Consider the following 19,602-nt stretch of genomic DNA (forward strand, 5'->3'; position numbering starts at 1 on the left):
TGATTAAGTTCAAAAATGGCAGAACTCCCGCGATAGGGATAATCGCCCGTTATTGCATATCGAACCGGGCCGCAGACAGGTGATCCTGAAAACATTCCTTGCCAGCAAGGACTCCTAGATCTTCGGTCCCACCTCCAGAGACTCGCTTCTATGGCAGCGGCGGCATGTTCCTGCTGCTACAAAAGTCGAGCCTAAATGCAAACTCCCCGGGCACACAGTACCGGTCTACAATCAGGCCACTGCGGAATTCACTCAGTGAGCAGCGAAAGTGCTAGACGCATTGGCCAGCGTGTTTGTCTCGGAAGTTGTGTCCCTGATGTCCGAGAAAGTGACAAGCATCGCAACCAACACCATTGTTAAAAAAGGCCTGGCAATATGGTCACAACTGCAGTCCTGGCATGTTCCGCAGCAACTTCCAGCACATTAAAGACAGCTCGTGGCCTAATAGATGATAAAACGGTGTTTTCTCCCATAATGAAAGGGGGGGATGCCATCTTGTTTATAAGAGAAGCCTCTGGTCATCGTTCTTGAATATCTGACATACGCAAGTTCCTAAGGCTTCTGAAAGAATAAAGAGGAGGGAAATCTCAACCTGGTTCGCTTGTGATTGCGCAGGAGACTCCAAATATCATTGTAAACGTCGCGCAATGCCTTGAGGCGTTCAATATGCTCTAGGTAAAGAGCAAGCTTCCCTCAAGGGTTAACAAGGGGCCCATTAACCAGAGACTGCGTAGGAGAACCATCCGAACCCTGTCAAAAAGATAGAATCACTAAATTTGCAGTCCCGTCTTGGGTTTGTCTTTGGCAATCGTCCATAGTTCACCGGATTCTTTGTATTACATTCATACTTCAGTAAGATAACTATACTTATGTAGTTCAGGTCATGGTTTCTCGACATCTGACTGTAAATTCTCGGCAGCAGCGGGAATAACGGCGGACTCAGTGATAGTTGGGGCTGTTCTCGATGAAGAGATAGTCAACGTCCTCGAGTGTAAGCCCAGTATTCTCGGGGAAAAGGAAATAAACCACCGGCACAAAAACAGAAGTCTACAAACGTCAGCAAATATCCCTCTCATGGTGGCTAAGTGGACTCCTAACCATTGACATGACAAGTAAATGTGTCTTCTACGCGAGCCCCTAAATCATGGTCGGTGTCAACATCACGATGGCAAATACCTAAAGCGGGTTAGCTAGGATAATTCCAGAACTATTTGACAGTCTTGAAGACTTAACGTACTCCACATGCGAATGTAACACACGGGCGAATGTAACACGAAATCGCTCCGCCGCGACTTCCGATTTCTACTACAAATTTCACCACACCCAACGATGCCTCAGAAACATGATGAAAGCCAAGTAATATTGGCCCTTCAAGCTATGCAAAATGATAAAAATCTAAGCGCTCGAGCCGCTGGCAGGATCTATCACGTGGATCATGTGAAGCTTAGTCGCCGCCGGGGTGGCATGCGATCACGATGCAATATATCAGCCAATTCACGGAAGCTCACTGATCTAGAGGAATCAACAATTGTCGAACACATACTTGATCTAGATTCCAAAGGGTTTCCTCCTCGGTTGTCTGGTGTGGAAGATATGGCCAGCAGACTACTCACAACGCGCGACGCGGGACGCGTTGGGGTAAACTGGGCTAGCACCTTTGTCAAACGGCACCCAGAGCTCACAACTCGTTTCAATCGGAAATATGACTATCAGAGGGCTCTATGCGAAGACCCAGAAGTTATTGGTCGTTGGTTTACACTTGTTCAAAACACAATTGCGAAGTATGGCATCCAGGAAGCAGATATCTATAACTTTGATGAAACTGGGTTTCAGATGGGAGTGATCTCGACTACAATGGTTGTCACAAGCTCTGAACGACATGGCAAGGCAAAAGCAAAACAGCCTGGCAATCGCGAATGGGTCACAGTGATCCAGGGAGTTAATGCTCGTGGCTGGGCGATCCCGCCATACATCATTGTCAAAGGTCAATATCACCTTCTTTCTTGGTATCAGAATAATCAACTACCAATGGATTGGGTTATCGCTACATCAGAAAGCGGTTGGATAACAAATGAACTCGGCTTGGAATGGATCAAGCACTTTGACAAATACACAAAGGCCCGAACAATCGGTCGTTATCGTCTCCTGATCCTTGATGGCCATGAGAGTCACCACTCAACCGACTTCGAGCTTTATTGCAAGAATAACAACATTATTACACTCTGTATGCCTGCACATTCGTCCCATATCCTTCAACCTCTTGATGTCGGATACTTTAGCCCTTTGAAGATTGCTTATGGTAAGCATATTGAAGGGCTGATGCGGGCGCATATTACCCATGTCACCAAAGAAGATTTCTTTCCTGCATTTTACGCCGCGTACCAAGCCACCATGACAGGAAAAAATATTGAAGGTGGTTTTCGAGGGGCTGGACTTATCCCTTTTGACCCTGAGAGGGTAATATCTAAGCTTGATGTCCGATTCAAAACGCCAACACCATCAAATTCACGACCGAGTACCTCCCATAGCTGGGTCTCTAAAACGCCAAATAACCCAATTGAAGCATCATCCCAGACAAACCTTATAAAACGCCGAATCTCTCATCACCAAGATAGCTCTCCAACATCAATATTGAATGCTGTTGACATCCTTGCGAAAGGAACGACGAGAATAATGCATAAGATGGATTTGATGAAAGCAGAGATTCATGATCTTCGGGCAGCAAACGAGGCCCTTAGCAAACGCCGGAGGGCTAAAAAAACACGTCTAAGGAAAGGAGGGTCGCTTTCTATACTGGAAGCTCAGGAATTAGGGGATCAAATGGAGGTTGAGGTGCAACTAAAGGAGGAAACACGCATTAGGGCTGGTCGGCGACCGCGGACTGAGACACGCGCGCGGCGCTGTGGCAATTGCGGAAAGGCCGGACACAATGCGCGTTCCTGTCAGATAGTAGTAGAGATGTCTGAGGAAGATGATTCTAAATAGTATTAATGGAATTTTAGTGCATTGGTGGAAATGTTGGAGTTAACATCGCGGCGGAGCGATTTCGTGTTACATTCGCCCGTGTGTTACATTCGCATGTGGAGTACGTTAACCAGAGCCAGTTATTCATTACAGCAAGACTAGTTCCTTGAGCGCGCACTCTTAACGGGGGAATTTCAGCACTGTAGCACCAGGGAATTGGGCTGAGACTGGCACTAAAGCAAAGTATAAACTGCCCCCTTGGTCAGTTGACGGAAGGAAAATGGAGCTAATGGGATTTATGAGAAATGCAGTGGAAGCCTGTGATGTTTGCAGCTGCTTTTCTGTACCATGAAATGAGAGCAAAATGGCGATCATCATCATGGATATCCCCATTCAAAATAACCCAAGCATCATAAGTTTTTTGCGTCCAAATTTGTCAAGGCCAATGCAGGGACAATAGAGCCAACAACGAAGCAAAATTGGATGTATCCACTGAGACCAATGCCACGGTCCTGTCCAGGCCAACATTCTGCTCAAGTACTGTCGGTGCATAGGAGACAACCACGTCAATTCTTATCCACTCTTTAGCAGACTGCCGTCAGCCACTTCACAAGCATTGGGGACGGCTGCAACCCACCTGGTTCATGAAAAGTACTACGAACTCTAGTAGAACCCGATATTTTGTCTTAATAGCATCTTTGATGAACAGCACTTCCCAGTGGAAACGGCCTGCATGCATTCTCAAGTAAAATGGCATTAAGAATAGCGTCGCGTTTGCCAGCGATATAGCGGATCCACTGGGAGGTTGAAACATATGATAGAGTGCTGGTAGCTTGGTCATACCGTCCTTTCTGAGCTAGCCATCGAGGGCTTTCGGGGACACCCAACATGATAACACTGATAGCTAGTGCTGGGACAATCTGCGTTGCGATCGACAAGCGCCACGAGAAGGAACCTTCTGTAAAGCTGAGTCCAAAGATGTAAAAATATGCGGCTGCTATTCCGATCCTGATAAAGAGCGTCTGGAGAAGATTAGTAACTGCTCTTGCAGAGTTCTGACTGGCTATATCATCTTCTTCTAGGAATATTATCTCCGGTTCCTGAACGGGGGTTGAAACTCCGTGGAGGAGTCAATGCCGACATCTTTATGTCTGTCAGCATGCTATGTTAAAAATTCTCCTCCCAAGTTGACCACAAACCCATCCCAGTAATGACATGTCTAATTGTCAGCTGTACAGTCTACTATGCTACAGAAAGTTAGTTTTTAACAATTACAAATTCACAAGGATACCAAAAACATACATGGAAAGCCACATAGCTCTCTTTCGACCAATCCTTTCTCCAATGGGAAAGTTGACAATGCATCCGAACAAGCAGCAAATATTGTATATGGATATTGGACGGAGTGTCTTGTCGTCTATTATTGACTCATCGCTGAATACGTGATATCTTATCATGTCGACCAAAATACCGACTATCGACTTTGAATCCTTTTTCAACACGGTGAGCGGAGACCGGCGCAGCTGTCACCACGGTGTACAGTATTGACCCCTCTACTGAGGCCAGACTCTGGGATGTGCCAGTGATTACCAAGGAAGATATTGACGATGCTATTACGGCCGCAATCGATGCCTTCCTCTCCTGGTGAACCCCTACCGCACAGCGGGCCGGACTGATTGAGAAATACACAAGCGCTTACTCTTTCATTCAACGATCTACTCATGAAAGATAATAGAAAGCCACGTGCCTTGGCCACCGGAGAAGTGAAGGAAATACTTGCTATCTTTGATCATCATCTTCAGCTTGAGCTCCCCGAGGAGAGAATAGAAGATGAGGAAAGAGTTATCACTATCCGGTATGTTCCTGTGGGTATGCTTGCTGCTATCTGTCCATGGAACTTCCCTATCGCTTGTCTATTGGGAAAATTTCGCCCGCTCTCCTGGCTGGGTATTGCATTATCGTTAAGCCGTCCTTATTTACACCATACACTGCACTAAAGATTGTCGAACTGGCTCAGTACATCTTCCCACCGGGTGTGGTTCAGGTCTTAGCTGGTGACAACTCCATCGGCCCGGCGTTGGTGAACAATCCCAGAATTCACAAAATATCCTTCACGGGTTCCATGGCTACTGGAAAGAAAATCATGGTATCGTCTGCAGGAATCTCGAACGTGTAACACTGGAGCTGTTAGTATAAGCTAATTCTCCCTAATGCAATCTTTGCTTCCACAATAATGTGCGGGAGTGTTATATTATTCAGTGGCAGTAATAACCCTTGTATTATTCTCCTGGATGTTGATATTGCAAAGGTAGCCCCAGAAGTAGCCATGGATTGTTTCGGCTTCACTGGACAAGTCTGTGTTGCCACAAAAAGGATCTATGTTCATGAAAGCATCTTTGAACCCTTTCTCAAGGCGTTAGTGGAGACGACAGACAAGACGACGGTGGGCAGCGCCCTTGATAAAGACACCGTGCTGGGACCACTCCAGAACAAGATGCAGTATGATCCTGTCAAAGGCCTATTAAACGACACTAGTAGCTGAGGATATCGATTTGCACTTAGTCGAGACTGGCGGCTACTTGATGCATCCCCGGACCATGGAAACCTCACCCGAGGATTCAAGGATTGTGGTCGAGGAACAGTTTGGTAAGAACCTACATGTTTCCATGAAACCGGTGGAAACCCCGTTAACTTCTTGTACCTTATATAGGCCCATTGTACCTATTGTGAAATATACAGATAAGCCGTGGTCGAAATGGAGCCAAGACTCGCCGCTTCAGTTTGGGGCTCCGATGCCGAGAAAGTTGGTCGATAAATCGAGGCTGGTAGCGTTTTCGTCAATTCATTTGCGAAAATGACAGTCCGTACGTTGTTTTCTGGTCATAAGGAGAGTGAAATTGGCGATGAGTGCGGCTCAACTGGAGTGGTGTATTATTGTAATGTGTAAGTTATGTATGTATTTAAATAGATGGATATGACTTTGTTCCTTTAATCAGATAGTGTTCCCCGGCAGTGTTCGTTACTTTCAATATGCGTGATATAACTCGTTACACCGGGGCCATACCTCTGTCTTGAAATGTTAAAAGGTGCTTCTAGCTTTATTTCAAAGACGTCAAAGCTCAAGCACATAATTGAAATAGGAAGGCCTTGCAAACGTCTTTGGGGAACAGCTTGAAACGCCTAGAAGGACTATTCAAAATGCTACAGGGAAAGCATCCCTCAAGTCAAGATAAATGTCGCTTCCAGGAATTTAGCGATACTGCCGATTGAATAGCGATGCATGTCCATCACCTGTTTGACATTGCTGTAGAATGGGCTTGAAAACGTCATTGAAGCACGTTGTGGACGGTGTAAAAAGAACAACAAGCGGTTTTACTCAAGATTGCACACGGACCTCAAACCCGCAAAGAATTCTTCAGTTACCTCTAAGATTGAGACGGTGGCAATTATCAACAACAAGGGAAAGATTCGACGGCCACAGTCATTGAAAGACTTACGAGCCATTTCCCAGCTTGCTTGCCGCTCATGTCATAGCTGGATCCTGTTGCTTCGAGAGTTTGGGTTCAACTTTCCAGTAAAAAGTAGCCACTCGAGATGGTGGTTCCTTTGGAAGTGAACGTTTGCTATGTTGATTGTATCCCTTCAACCCGGTTTGAAACCCAGACTCAGAGTACTGCTGGTTTTCGTGAACATTTGCCTCCAATTAGCGGTGACCATCAGGAATTCGCTAGAAAGTTGATTGCATCGCTAACCCACATAGTCCCTCTCCCAGAGTTCTCATACAGTCTGGATACGTGGGCCAGAGCTGGATGTTGTTGAACCACCAGAAGGATTTAGTTTAGATCAAGCACCACCCCTGTCGCCATGTCATCTGGAGTTCTCATATTACAATTTGCTTCTTCTGCACCATCTCCACTAACCTGCATATCGTCTATCATGTATGCCATCCGGTCGATATATCACATACTCCATACTCCATACACACGCATCTGATCTATCAACTGTTCGTTTGCTCGATTTGCTTTTCGAATCAGCAGCGCCCTCTCGTCCACGAGAATCCGTCTGCAGCTGAACCACGAGTTGCACTACGACCTGTCATTTGCGCCGGCCCGAAGATCTTAATTAACTATGAACCGTGATCATCTGGCATTGATATATCACACTAGTAACCGGTAGATCGTTTACAGCGCGCTCATTTCCTTCGGCTTGGAGCTATCAGGAAAATCGACGCGAATGGAGACCTGGTTCTGCGAAAGATGGCATTATCGGACGAAAAGCGCCTTGTCCGTCAAAATGAATCAATGAAAAAAAAGAAAAAAACAAATTTTCAAACTGTGGCTCACGCAGATCTTTGGCTTCAGCTCTGGCAACACCAGCACATTGTCATTGGGAGCTTTGCCAAGTTGAGTGCAGTGCTACTGTGAATGCCGTCTACTTTGGTTGCTGAGCTGACTTGAACCAGGTTTGGATCTGAATCCTTGAAGAACTCGGTCCCTTGTCATGCTGGGCAACCATTTTCCCGCTCAACAGGTTCATCAAGTGATAACGCTGCTTTTCGATTCACCATCATACCACTTCAAAAGTTCCAGAAGCCTTCACTTCTGCCGGCCAGACAAGCATGCGTCGCCCGCAATCTCTGGCAAATTTTCCAGACAGCAATACTGCGATACGACGGGTTGGCAAGCCAGATCTCCTTCTCGCCCATACAAATACTTTACTGGGTTGAACTTGTTCGTTTCGAAGTCTGAAGTCCCGTTCTCTCCATTTTCGGGTCACGCTTTTTCGATCAAACATCTGATCAAGTCAGAATGGCTAGATACCTCATACATATCTTGACATTCACACCACTTGCTCATTGAACTACGGAGTACTGTACTCCACATCATCAGCAGAAAGGACAGTCACCACCCGGTGAAGACGACAGCTTACTCGCCAAGCGAATCAAGCTGAGACACAAGATTAAAGCCGATGTCAATTGAGCGAAAGAAACGCTGCAATAAGCTCTTGACGAGGAACCCATCTCGATTGATGCTATGAATCCTATATGAATTGCAAATGGTCTCGGAATCCAGGCAGCACAAAATACCGACTAGGCAGGTAGCTAATGGCCTGTTACTTAGTATTATGGTGGACAGTCCAATCCATTCAATCCTTTTCAGCAGGAATCATAGCACGAGTTGCTTCTAAGGAACATCATCATATTTCATACACAGATCACTAGATCGTTTACAGAGCGCCGAGTTCCTTCAGCTTGGAGACCAAGCCGCCCACGTCTTCGACCTTGCCGCCTCCCTGGCGCGGCGGGGGTTCTGTAGTCATCAGTACCTGAGTAGATGCAATGTGAAGTATAGGGAAACATACCAGTAACCTTCAGCGTCTTCAATCTCCGCTGATCCTCAACCCCAAAGTCGGCCAGCGTCTTCTTCTCCAACGGCTTCTTCTTAGCCTTCATGATATTCGGCAAGCTCGCATACCGCGGCTCATTCAATCTCAAATCCGTAGTAATAACCATCGGCAACTTCGCCTTCAGCGTCTCCGTACCCCCATCAACCTCATGGACGACCTCCACCGTCCCCTCCCCATCCTTCACATCAACCTTGCTTGCCTGCGTCGCCTGTGGCCACCCCAGCAACCCCGCAAGCATCTGCCCCGTCTGTCCCTGGTCCCCATCAATCGCCTGCTTCCCCAGCAGCACCAGGTTAATGTTCTCCTTCTCGACAACACCCTTGAGCATCTTGGCGACGGTCAGCGGCTCCGGGCCGTCGTTGCCCTCAGCGACGTCGATGTGGAAGGCGCGGTCGGCGCCCATGGCCATCGCGGTGCGCAGAGTGTCGGCGCATTTGGGGCCGCCGGCGGAGAGGGCGAGGATGTTGTCAACGGAGAGGGGGCCTTTGCGTTCGCGCAGGCGGACGGCTTCTTCGATGGAGAGCTCGTCGAAGGGGTTGAGGGAATGTTTGACGCCGGCGGTTTCAACGCCGGTTTGGGCTTTGTTAATGCGGGGTTTGATCTGTACATTTTCCTTTATTAGCATTGATGTACCTGATACAGTATCATACTAGCTTCAATTCATCTTCCAGTATAGGATCCCCTCAATGTGTGTACTTATGTGAGCGGCGCCGACAACGGAGCAAAACTTACCGCGTAGTCAATCACCCGCTTGACGGGCACGAGAATCCGCAATGCGCTCATGATGAATATCTATATTTGGTCACCGTCTCAATTTGTGTGTTCCCTAATTGTCCAGAGTAGAAGTGTCCAAACAGCGGAGGTACTTGTAAGAGAGACCGCAGGCGGGACAGGTGATCTCGGCGGAGAAATCGACGTGACGCCGGCCCGAGCTTTTCCTCCGCTTCCAGCCGAGGTAGACTACAACTACGCCTATGATTTTCTCACTACAGTACGACGTATACAAATGCTAAAGAGGGATTTTGATGTTATTTGTACACGGAATTACCACGTCTCCTGCTTATACCGCCCACTCCTCTCCATCCCCAACAAATACTCCTCTGCCGCCTGTCGATTCCACTCTCGGGTTTCTTTCCCATGCTCGAACGCCTCAATCAATGCCTCTCGTATCGCCTGCGGCATGCGTCCCGACGAGCCACAGATATACACAGATCCGTTCCGCTTCCGCAATAGATCATAAAACAGTCCAAAGTCCTCCCGGACAAGATCCTGCACGTAGATCTTGTGCCGCTGATCTCGGGAGAACGCGGTAAGTACCGTTAGGTCGATCTCGTCTTTTAGTTCCTCCCAGTCCTCTTCGAAGAAGTAATCTGCTGTGCGGTTGCGGCCGCCGTAGAGCAGGATTGTTGGGCCAATGGGGGGTTGAACGCCTGGGTGTTTTTGGCGGAAGGCCTGCACGAGGCCGGCTTTTTCCCAGATCATGGAGCGGAGGGGGGCAATGCCAGTTCCGGGGCCGATAAGGACGGTTGGACCGGTGAGTTGGGGGATGGATGAGTGGAGGCCGCCGCGTTGGAGTTGGACGCGGAGTGTGCTACCGGGGCGGAGGACGGAGAGGTAGCGTGTGCAGACGCCTTCGCGGATCCGTTTGATTACTGTTTGATATTTGACGATGGCGATTAGGAGTTCAAATTGTGTGCTGCCGTCAGGAAGTCGTTTTAATGGCCCGCCGCTGGCGATACTGAATTGGCGGCCGCGGAATATGGGGAAGACGGAGAGTGCATGCTGCCATGGTACTCTGACCGAGTGGAACTCCTGCAGTACTTCCAGGATACTGCGTCTTGGTCGTGAAGTGTAGTCCCAGAATTCATCTAGGTATTCTGGGACGATAAACTCGAGAAGTCGTTCCTTATGCGTCTCATCCGGTGTGTAGTGGGCTATTGCCGAGAAGAATGACCGGCGCGGGATTGCACGAACGTCCAGATAGTCCGTAACGAGTGCACGCAGGGTCAATTGGGGATAGTTTTCCATGTTGACAATTGGTGGTGACGGTAGAATGTCTAATGCTTGTAGACTTTCTCCCGGAATCAATGTGACCAGCTTATCCGCCTGCTCCTCCCAGCCCATCATCTCAATCAAGTGCTGGACATCGCTATCAAAGTTCTTGGGCGTAACACAAATCATATCCCCAGGACTATACGACAACGATTCCGGTACTGTCAACGCGATATGCCGTACATCCTGCCAATGCTTCTGCGGCGTAACCCGTTTATTCTTGGTGAGCGTCGCCTTCAGTGTATCCGGAAGTGGCCGCACATCGTGATCCAACCGAAGTAGTCCGGGCTGCTCGTTAGGCGCTGTCTGGGGCTCTTTCTTTCCTAGTATACTAGGTTCCGCTGGTATGCCTGCTGCTCCCTCGGATTGCAGGAGCCATTTTGGTGGTAGTTTCACGTCGTCCGGTATCGGATCCTTGCCTTCTGGGAGGGGGTATTTGTCTAGCAAGTGTTTGCGGAAACTCAATACCCATGGGATAAATGTGCCTTCGAGTCTGCTCAAGTTAGTACCTAGACCATGAGATACAGTAGAAAGACAAACCCTTCAGGATGTCGCTGATCAGCCTCTCCGCAGGGGTAGATCTCGTTTGCCCCGAGTTGAATCAACCGCTTATGCAACTTGCGCGAAGCCCAATTGAACCTATCCCGTCAGACCATTATTCAATGAGCCTATGGAGGCGACTCACTTCGGATATGAACTATCCCCCAGTCCAAACGACGCGAAGTTCACCCCTTCAAGAAACGTCGACGTGAGCCGCTTCAACAGCAACGACTTCCAAAACAACCCTCCATTCCCCGGAATGTCACCTTGCCCTGTAGTCGATGCGACGAAGATCGTAAACGTATGCGATGCGAGTATTTCCTATAATCTCTTCCATCAGTCTATATTTGCTTGAGAAGGGGAGGGGGGAGGGCTACCGGCTTAAAATTGTTCATCTCAGATACCTGGGTCACGAAATGCAGCCGTTCGGCGAGATCGCCCAGCTCCTCGGCCACGTCCTGCGCATTGCCTGTTTCCGAGGCATAGAGCACGAGAACGGACCGTTTCTGCGATCCGGGTGCCGGGTCTGCGCTCATTCTGCCTTTTGAATTGAAATTGTTGCTGTCGGCTTCTCAGCGATAAAGATTTGACTGCCCCGCGGTTTCGCAGCGGAGCGGGATGATGTCATCTCCGAGATCGCTCTTATCAGATCAGATACTACTGGATACTCAGGAACGTGGTAGATTTAGAGTGATGGAGATGATTCAATTGCAATTGACAAGCCCTATATATACCAAAACATCCTGAAGAAAATTGCCCATCTGACACGCTGTAGAATAAAAAAAGTATGCAAAGGGTATCTCGCTAAAAAGTATCCTCCTCACCACCTCCTCCTCCCCCATCCCCAAACCCATCATCCCCATATTCATCGTCTCCGCCATCAAAATACTGCTCTGCATTATAATCACCGCCCATATCATCGTCATCGTCCTCGAAATCATCATCCACAATCTCCTCTTCCTGCTCTTCATCGGGGTCCAGAATGTCCCCTTCGCCCTCACCACCTTCTTCATCATCTTCACCAGCTTTCCGTCGCTTCATATCTTCCTCCTCTTCCTCGTCGTCCTCGAAGCCACGCTTGGCGCCTGTACGTGCAACTTGTGGAACGTAGCCATCCATCGAGGTTTCCGGCTTGAAACTAGGCTGGATTGTCTGCCACAGTTCTCGGGGGAAGAATTTCATAACTAGCAAACACAAACAATTAGCCATCATCCTCTAATATCACCACCATGTATCCTTGTCAAGAAAAAAGAAATTACTCACTATACGGCCTCCCCTGCAACTTCGGCAACGTCCTCTTCTTCTTTTGATACTTCCCCGAATACGACGGCATGCCGTGAAACGGATCAAAGTTGGCACGCGCAGCACTTCCTCTCTTCGCAGAGGATGACGCGGCATCGAGAACGGAGTAATACGGGCCTTCGTGGAAGCGTTCGCGCAGGTCGCGGTAGTAGTCGACTTGGAGCTGCTCGCGTGGGCTGAGGAGCATCGCGCGAGTGACATTGTATTTCTAGAAAGCGTTATCTTCCAATCAAATCCATATGGACGAGATGACCGCAACGTACAGGATAAAGAGGCGTAGGTGCTGTGTCTGGCTCCCCGCCGGCGTCGGTCTCCCAGGAGAACTCGGCTCCGGGCAGTTTTCTGCCCTTCTTTGCTCCAAATCGCGACATTGTAGGCAAAGGAATCAGATCCGAATCCGCTGAAAATCAATGCAAATATTCCCTCCCAAATGCAGATCGAACCACCAGAGGAAAACGGAGATCACGATGACCGCAGAAAAAAAAGCTCCGGCGGAGCATGACTCACCGCTTTCCGTCTATGAAATGGCTTGGCGTCTTTAGCCCTACGGGCCTACGGCACCCACAAACTGCTACTGCTACTCTATTTGTACTTTGAGTGGAGCAGCAAAAACAAAAAATGACCGACGCAGGGGTCGAACCTGCAATCTCTTGATTCGTAGTCAAGCGCCTTACCATTGGGCCAGCCGGCCTTGTTGGAGCTTTTGGAGTTGGATATTTATATATTCCGAACATATTTTTTAGGAGAATGGTACATGCAAATCTCATTATCATTATGGCATTTTACAGATATTCTCATAAGAGTAAATACCTCACAGCCCTATAGTTCCAACATTTTGCACAGTCCGCGTGATAGGCCCCAATGGTCCATCTCTAACTCGTTGCTGCAGAGTCCGCATGATGTCTTCAAACTCCGGTGTCTTGTTGTCCAACTCCTTCATCCGATCATGCAAGGTTACGAGCACATCATACTTCGCAGTAGCAATCTTCCAAACCGCATTCTCCGCATCACCAGCTCCGCCTCCAACGAATTCCGCGTAGGACCGTGGCGGCTTGAACAAATAGGGCAGTAGCGTCAACAAAGCTGGTGGTGTAAGGACTGCCCAAGAGCCCGAAGTTGGCAGTGATCCCTGCTTAGATGGAGACACACTACCCAGGCTTTGCTCGGATGGAAGCTGGAATCGGGAGCCCATACCAGGGACTGGCGCGATGACCTGATCGGTCAAAGTCTGCCAATTCGCAGTTACAATGGCTTGCATAAATGACATCGATGCCAAGCAGACGTCTTTCATAGCCAGAATGTCAGCTGACGCGACAATATCCTTCCAGAGATTGGGGTGGTCGTTCAGATAAACAAAATACAAGTAACGAGCTGCCGCTGCCTCTTTTTGCCAGTCTGTTGGGGTCTGGCCAGAAGAATTGAGCTCCGTTGAATTGGGAGTGCTCGACCTCTGTGGGCCGTGGAGTATTCTAGCAAGGGCATTCAATGCTTCCTTGCTGGGTGGGTTGGTAGGAAGCGCAAGCACAGGATTTAGACCTTGCTTACTGGCCTCCACTAACAGCACGCGGGGAAGGGAAGAGAGAACATTGAGTTGGCCGCTTGGGATCCGACCATGTGCCCATTGTGTAGACGATATCCTAAGAGACTCGGTAACTCGTTCCAAGACGCGATCCAACAAACTCTGCTGGTTTTGAAGAAAGTGGTTGGGATAGAGTTCTGTATATTGCGCGACGTAAGTCATAATCGGACCATGAAGAAAGCTGAAATCCACGGGGTCGAGCTTGGATTCATCCAAATAGCATTCAAGCACTGTCGGGTGCACATTGTGGGTAATAAGAAAGTCCAGAGCAGGAGAAGAAAACGTAGATGCGGACTGCACGTAGCTCCTCGCCACAAGACCCGGAGCATCGATTTCTAGAAGGTCACGGAAGAAGTTCAATAGTGTCATATGCATCAGTACATCACTCTTGTCGACCATCTGGCAAGCCGCGAAATGCAGTAAGCTGTTACTCTGGTATTTGGATTCAACTTCGGGAACTTGCGAAGTCGAGATGATGTCCCAGCGTAGTCTACCCGCTCTCACAAGAAGTCCCATCAGCCTGCCTTGAGCCACTGTTTTATCGCGCTTTGGAAGGCTCCCCGGTCTGTCGTCGTTGAGACTGCATATGGAGAAGAGGGTTCCATAGACATCCTTGTCGGTAAACATCCTCCTCCACACGAGGCCCTGTCCTCCGACCTTCACATCCGCACCATTCTCCCGAGAATTCTCATTATCAATTTCCAAAAGCGCCCAAATCGTATCCAATGCAGCCTGAGCCACCTCGGTCGAAGACGTCGAAAGCCAGAGTTCCACAAGGGAAGCAACCAGCTCCGAATCGCCAGCCACCATCGCAGCATCACTGGGCACTTGCCCTGCCTTCTCTAATAATGAAAGAGCCAACAGATTGATCGGTGGCGACGGTGCCTTGAAGCCTGCGACGAAGTTGACCGGCGGTTCGACGGATCGGAGATCAGCGAAGGAGAAATATGCGGTAGCTCGGGTACCCAGCACGGTGAGGGGAGTTGGGTCTTCCTGGAGGACTGGTAGAAGCTGCGGAATCTGCGTCAGAAGCGTTGCAGGAACTGTAGGATCGACGTTCTCCGTGAATTCTATTTTCAACTTGTCAAGAAGCGTGGTGTCTAAGCCGATGGAGGGGTCGCTTAGGACCTGGTCCAGGTGGGCTTTCACCGCGGGAAATGATGATGGCACCACCATATTGGCTGTATTCTGTGCAGCTTCACTCTTTAATGTGTCAAGATTATGAAGGAAAGCTTCTGTAGGTCGAAGTGGTTGAAGAGAGAGTCCGGAGGAGCAGCGGGGAAGAGCAGCTATGTGCAAACATAACAAACACCGCAGCTCCGCCTTTGGTCTCATAGTACTATGATCCATGCAACAAACTTACTCTTTGACTCTTTGATAAACCAGTTATCGACTTCCTAACAGCGGCAATGGCAGACCAAGCGAAGTCGTTAGTTTCCCAGAAATCTTCGGATTCGGGCCTTCATATCCAACTCCATCCTCTCATCCTCCTCTCGATCTCCGACCACATCACTCGCCATGCCGCACGACAACAGCGGGGACCTATCATCGGAGCGCTATTGGGCCAGCAGGATGGCCGCGAGATTACATTGGAGCATACGTTCGAGTGCTTAGTTGCTCCTGGTGAAAATGGAGAAGTTCAGTTGCCGCATGACTGGTTCGTTGAGCGGGTGAAGCAGTGTAAGTGAACTACCACATCATGGAGATAGTCAGACTCCTGACTCTAACATGAAATAAACAGTCAAGGACGTCCACAAAGTCCCAGCTCTCGACCTTGTTGGATGGTGGTCAACCGCACCACCTTCAGGCCCCAACACCTCCCACCTCCCCATTCATCGCCAGATCCTCCAAAACTACAATGAATCCGCCGTATTCCTTACATTCCATCCTTCCCAAATCCAAATAGGAGCTTCGAATGGATCCAAGCTTCCGTTGACAGTCTACGAAAGTGTCTATGAGGGAGACAATGCTGCAGAGGGCGATAAGGCCATGCAGGTGGATAATGAGGAGCAGTCACTGAACATCCGATTCCGGGAGCTGCCGTATTCTATTGAAACTGGCGAGGCGGAGATGATTGGCGTTGATACTGTTGCCAGGAGCGCGAGAAATGCGGCATCAGACACCAGTGCGGCGCCGCAGCAAGAGATGCAAACCAAGGGAAAGAAAGAACAGAAAGATGCGATGCTTTCGCCGGAAGAGGAAGAACGTACGGCTATGTCTTCATCATTTTACTATATACTTTCATTTCAGTCTGCTAACCCTGAACAATATAGTGGTCGCCAGCCTCAACACCCGCCTCAACGCCGTTCGAACCCTTGAATCTCGAGTCTCTCTAATCAAATCCTACATCTCCGCTCTATCTACCACCGAAGAAACCCCCGACCAAAACCAAAAAGCATCCAAACCCTCCTCCGAACTCCTCTCCCACCCTCACCTCCGCAATATCAACTCCCTCCTCTCAAACCTCTCCCTCCTCACACCCCCTGAACAAAGCGCCTTCTCCGCCGAGTCCCTCGCGCAGACCAACGATGTCCTCCTGGTCTCCCTGCTCGGACAGCTGGGTCAAAGCGTCAAGGATATGCGCGAACTGGGCCGGAAGGCGGCTATCGTGAACAACGTGAGACAGAGCATGGGCATGGCGTCGCGCAAGGGCGGGAAAGCGGCTCGGTTGGAGAGTGAGTTTCTTAGTGGTAGGGAGGGGCCGGCTGGGATGTTCGCGTAGGCACATGTTTTGTGTGTCTTGGGGTTTGCTTTATCGCTCTTTTCGGTTTGCTGGGCGCTGGGCGTTAGTAGCAAAATGATCTCATGATGAATGAAGATGTTACGAAGAAATAAACATACAAATTTTTCACTCGATCAATATTGTATGGTATATACTCCCATTGCATCAGACTTCTACCTGTTCAGGGATATCTGCATTAATAGAAGGCCCAAGCCAATTATCGACAAAAAAAAAAAAAAAAAAGGTGGTGGGTAGGTATGCAAAGAGACAAAAGATCAACATCTATACACAGAACTAACAATTGGTATATCCAACAAGACAAGCATATACGTAAAAAAGAAATAGTCTATATGAAATGACAAAACAACAAAGAAAGAAGAGTGCCATAGTGGCGGGTATTCTCAGAAACGAATGCAAACAAAAGTCATTGACGCCGTAGATAAATTCATGCCATTTGACGATAGAACAGCACAGTTTAATACCTGCTACGCCCGCGTTCGTAGTCGTCATGGAGCGGCGGCGGTTGGTAAGCATCAGGCATGGGAATGGGGTCATGCTGGTGCAGGTTGTCATTTGGATGGTAGAGACGGGTCGTGACACCTGACTCTTGTCCACTGCTGTTCGAGGAAGGATGACGGTAGTGACGGTGTGCGTCGAGTTCGCTGTCAGAGGGCACCATGTAGGGGTTGTTGAAGGAATCGTGCTCGTAGGGTGAGTAGGGTTGGTGTGCGGGTGCCATGGGATCCAGCATGGAAGAATCGCTAAGTCTGTCTTGGCTGGTAGAGTAGAATCGACTGCTGTGTGGGTCTTCGTAGGGAGAGGGTGATAGTCCGGACGAAAGTCGGTTGAGAGTCGGGTTGGGTTGTGCGTGAGATAGCAGGTCTTCTCCTTCTTCCCCTGGGGGAGAGTTTCCTCTTCCACCGGCCATGAAGGGACCGGCGCCTTCGTAGGCGGTTACGATGGTGGTAGGGACATTGTCTGCTTGGTCGAGACCGATCTGCTCAGATGGAACTTGGTAGCTGGGGTCGAGAGTTCGCTTCTTGCGGCCCACGAATAGCCAGCGGAAGCTGCGGCCAATGGCCTTGAGCAGGTCAAGCGGGTTCAGAGCATCGAGCAGCGCCTTCATGCCCCAGGGTCCGCCTTGGTAGCTGACCTTTCCATTTCCGTAGAAGTCGGTCACTTCATCATCATGAACTTGAGCGTGGTCAAGAGAATACTCCTTCCATGCGAAGGCCCACAGGTGCAAGACGGAGAATATAGCCATTTCAATGGTGATGAGTAGATTGGGAAGGCCGACCTTCCAGTCGGTCGCTTCAATTTTCTCGGAATCCTTGATGACCCCAGCAGAGTAGAGGAAAGAGATCAGAGTCTGCAAAGTTAGCGCTCTGTTTCAGACTGGTTTGAATGTAATAGCACTCACCGATTGCCAGAAGCAAAGGAAGATAACCAGCTTGATGGAGAGAATCTTGAGAAATGGCCGATGTTGCTTGATGTCATCCTTGATCTGGACATAGAATTGAATCAGGCAGTACATGGCGATGGTGACCGCAGCGGATTCAATGACGAGAACCTGGACTAGTTAGCTATGATTAATTTACCCAGTAGCAGCAATACATACCCAAATATGTGAGAATGCCGGACTCAAGGAGGATTCGCAGTACAAGTTAAAGTGCTGCGTCACAACCGCGACGATAGTCATAAGCACCCGGAGAACACAATATTGGAAGATGCCAACCCAGATGACCTATCAAAGTCAGCCTTGTCTATCCCATACATTTGCTCAGTTGTAGACCTACATTAAACCAGGTCAACCCACTCCGTGGAACTCTCCAGATCCCATGTTCCCCTCCGCAGCACTTTTGCATCCAGTTCAACGGCCAGACCCATTGTTTCGGTTTGATTCCACGGAAGTAATTCTTTTGGCTATGCAGATCTGGCGCGAGGTAATGACACATAAGGGCGAAGAATGCGGAGATCGTAAACGCTTCGTAGCAATCGCCGATGACACTGTAATAGACTGCCTGTTTATGGAAGTAGATACTGAGCCACGCGACGAGGGAGTAGATTGGGACCATCAACAGGATTCGAATTATGCTGCATAAGACGAATAAAATGGTCAGTCCCAGGTTTTGGAAAAGCGAAACCAAAGCAGAGAAAGGCTTACTGTCGCTGTTCCAACGGCTTGCTGTAATGTGTCGCATGACCCATGATAATGTAAAACGACACAATACCAGCAACAATGGCAAAAGCACCCCCGACTATCAGAGCCATCTGATGAAAAGTAATTCCGCCATCCCATAATGGAACCTCGTTGACTATAATTATGATTCCAGTCAGTTGCGCATTCGGAGATAAATCAGGGGGGGTCGATGGAAACGCACTGGATTGTTCCTCCGTCGTCGAATTGCACACCGGCCAACCCATGGCGCCTTGAGAACGTCTATGATAATATGAAGCAAGAAACGATTCGAGGAAAGCCGTCAGTCGAGTATGTCAGATCGAGAGAACAAGATTTGAAGACGAATAAAGGAATGAGGGCGGATGATCGCTGGTGATCAGCGGTGGATTGTTGGAGACTCAGGCTGCGACACTCTGTATGCGACACTCTGTACTCTGCGCAGTATAAGGAAAGTTCCTGGGCGCACTCCGGTGTATTTAAAGCTATGAATAGTATGCAGATGAAGAATTAAAGATATGAAGCCCGAAGTTGGGTTGGAGAAGCGCGCTGTTCAAGAGCCGCAAGCGCCGTGTCTAACAGGCAGCAGAAAATAGCCGCTCCACAGAGTATAAAAAGAATAAAAGAATAAGATCTACAAGGAAGGAAAAAAGAGCGATTGAATGAATGAAGAAACAGAATGAAGAATCTATAAATAAGAAATAGCCCTGCGAGGCGTTGTTCCGTGGTTCTTTGCTGCGCCTCCGGAAGAAAAATAAAAAAGGGCCAAGATTTGGTCAAGCTTTGATGGCCTCACTTTATCCTGTTTGGGTAATCTTCGGATATTTTATACGAGCCTCTTACTGTACAGTCATAGAAGAT

General features: G+C 48.9%; 5 protein-coding genes across 5 annotated transcripts; 1 reads left to right on the forward strand and 4 right to left on the reverse strand.

The window, feature by feature from the left end:
• Nucleotides 1–8,190: 8,190 nt before the first annotated feature.
• ACHE_20359A (electron transfer flavoprotein subunit beta/FixA family protein) lies at nucleotides 8,191–8,995 on the reverse strand (the record flags this gene model as incomplete). The annotated part of the gene is made up of 2 exons (XM_043284654.1): nucleotides 8,191–8,273; nucleotides 8,326–8,995. The coding sequence occupies 2 exons, from the start codon at nucleotides 8,993–8,995 to the stop codon at nucleotides 8,191–8,193; spliced, it is 753 nt and encodes a 250-aa protein (XP_043133423.1).
• A 2,771-nt stretch (nucleotides 8,996–11,766) lies between these two features.
• Nucleotides 11,767–12,635, reverse strand: ACHE_20360A (DNA-directed RNA polymerase III subunit C31; the record flags this gene model as incomplete). The annotated part of the gene is made up of 3 exons (XM_043284655.1): nucleotides 11,767–12,146; nucleotides 12,226–12,472; nucleotides 12,528–12,635. 3 exons carry the CDS (start codon nucleotides 12,633–12,635, stop codon nucleotides 11,767–11,769), a joined length of 735 nt encoding a protein of 244 aa, XP_043133424.1.
• Nucleotides 12,636–13,075: 440 nt separating this feature from the next.
• ACHE_20361A (uncharacterized protein) lies at nucleotides 13,076–15,019 on the reverse strand (the record flags this gene model as incomplete). Its single annotated transcript, XM_043284656.1, has 1 exon — nucleotides 13,076–15,019. The coding sequence occupies one exon, from the start codon at nucleotides 15,017–15,019 to the stop codon at nucleotides 13,076–13,078; it is 1,944 nt and encodes a 647-aa protein (XP_043133425.1).
• Nucleotides 15,020–15,252: 233 nt separating this feature from the next.
• Nucleotides 15,253–16,565, forward strand: ACHE_20362S (COP9 signalosome complex subunit 6; the record flags this gene model as incomplete). The annotated part of the gene is made up of 3 exons (XM_043284657.1): nucleotides 15,253–15,523; nucleotides 15,585–16,049; nucleotides 16,117–16,565. The coding sequence occupies 3 exons, from the start codon at nucleotides 15,253–15,255 to the stop codon at nucleotides 16,563–16,565; spliced, it is 1,185 nt and encodes a 394-aa protein (XP_043133426.1).
• Nucleotides 16,566–17,040: 475 nt separating this feature from the next.
• Nucleotides 17,041–18,989, reverse strand: ACHE_20363A (OSTA/TMEM184 family protein; the record flags this gene model as incomplete). Its single annotated transcript, XM_043284658.1, has 6 exons — nucleotides 17,041–17,934; nucleotides 17,986–18,135; nucleotides 18,184–18,309; nucleotides 18,362–18,659; nucleotides 18,730–18,880; nucleotides 18,947–18,989. The coding sequence occupies 6 exons, from the start codon at nucleotides 18,987–18,989 to the stop codon at nucleotides 17,041–17,043; spliced, it is 1,662 nt and encodes a 553-aa protein (XP_043133427.1).
• Nucleotides 18,990–19,602: the final 613 nt, after the last annotated feature.

This window comes from Aspergillus chevalieri, chromosome 2 (assembly GCF_016861735.1).
Source record: "Aspergillus chevalieri M1 DNA, chromosome 2, nearly complete sequence".
NCBI classification, from domain to species: domain Eukaryota; kingdom Fungi; phylum Ascomycota; class Eurotiomycetes; order Eurotiales; family Aspergillaceae; genus Aspergillus; species Aspergillus chevalieri.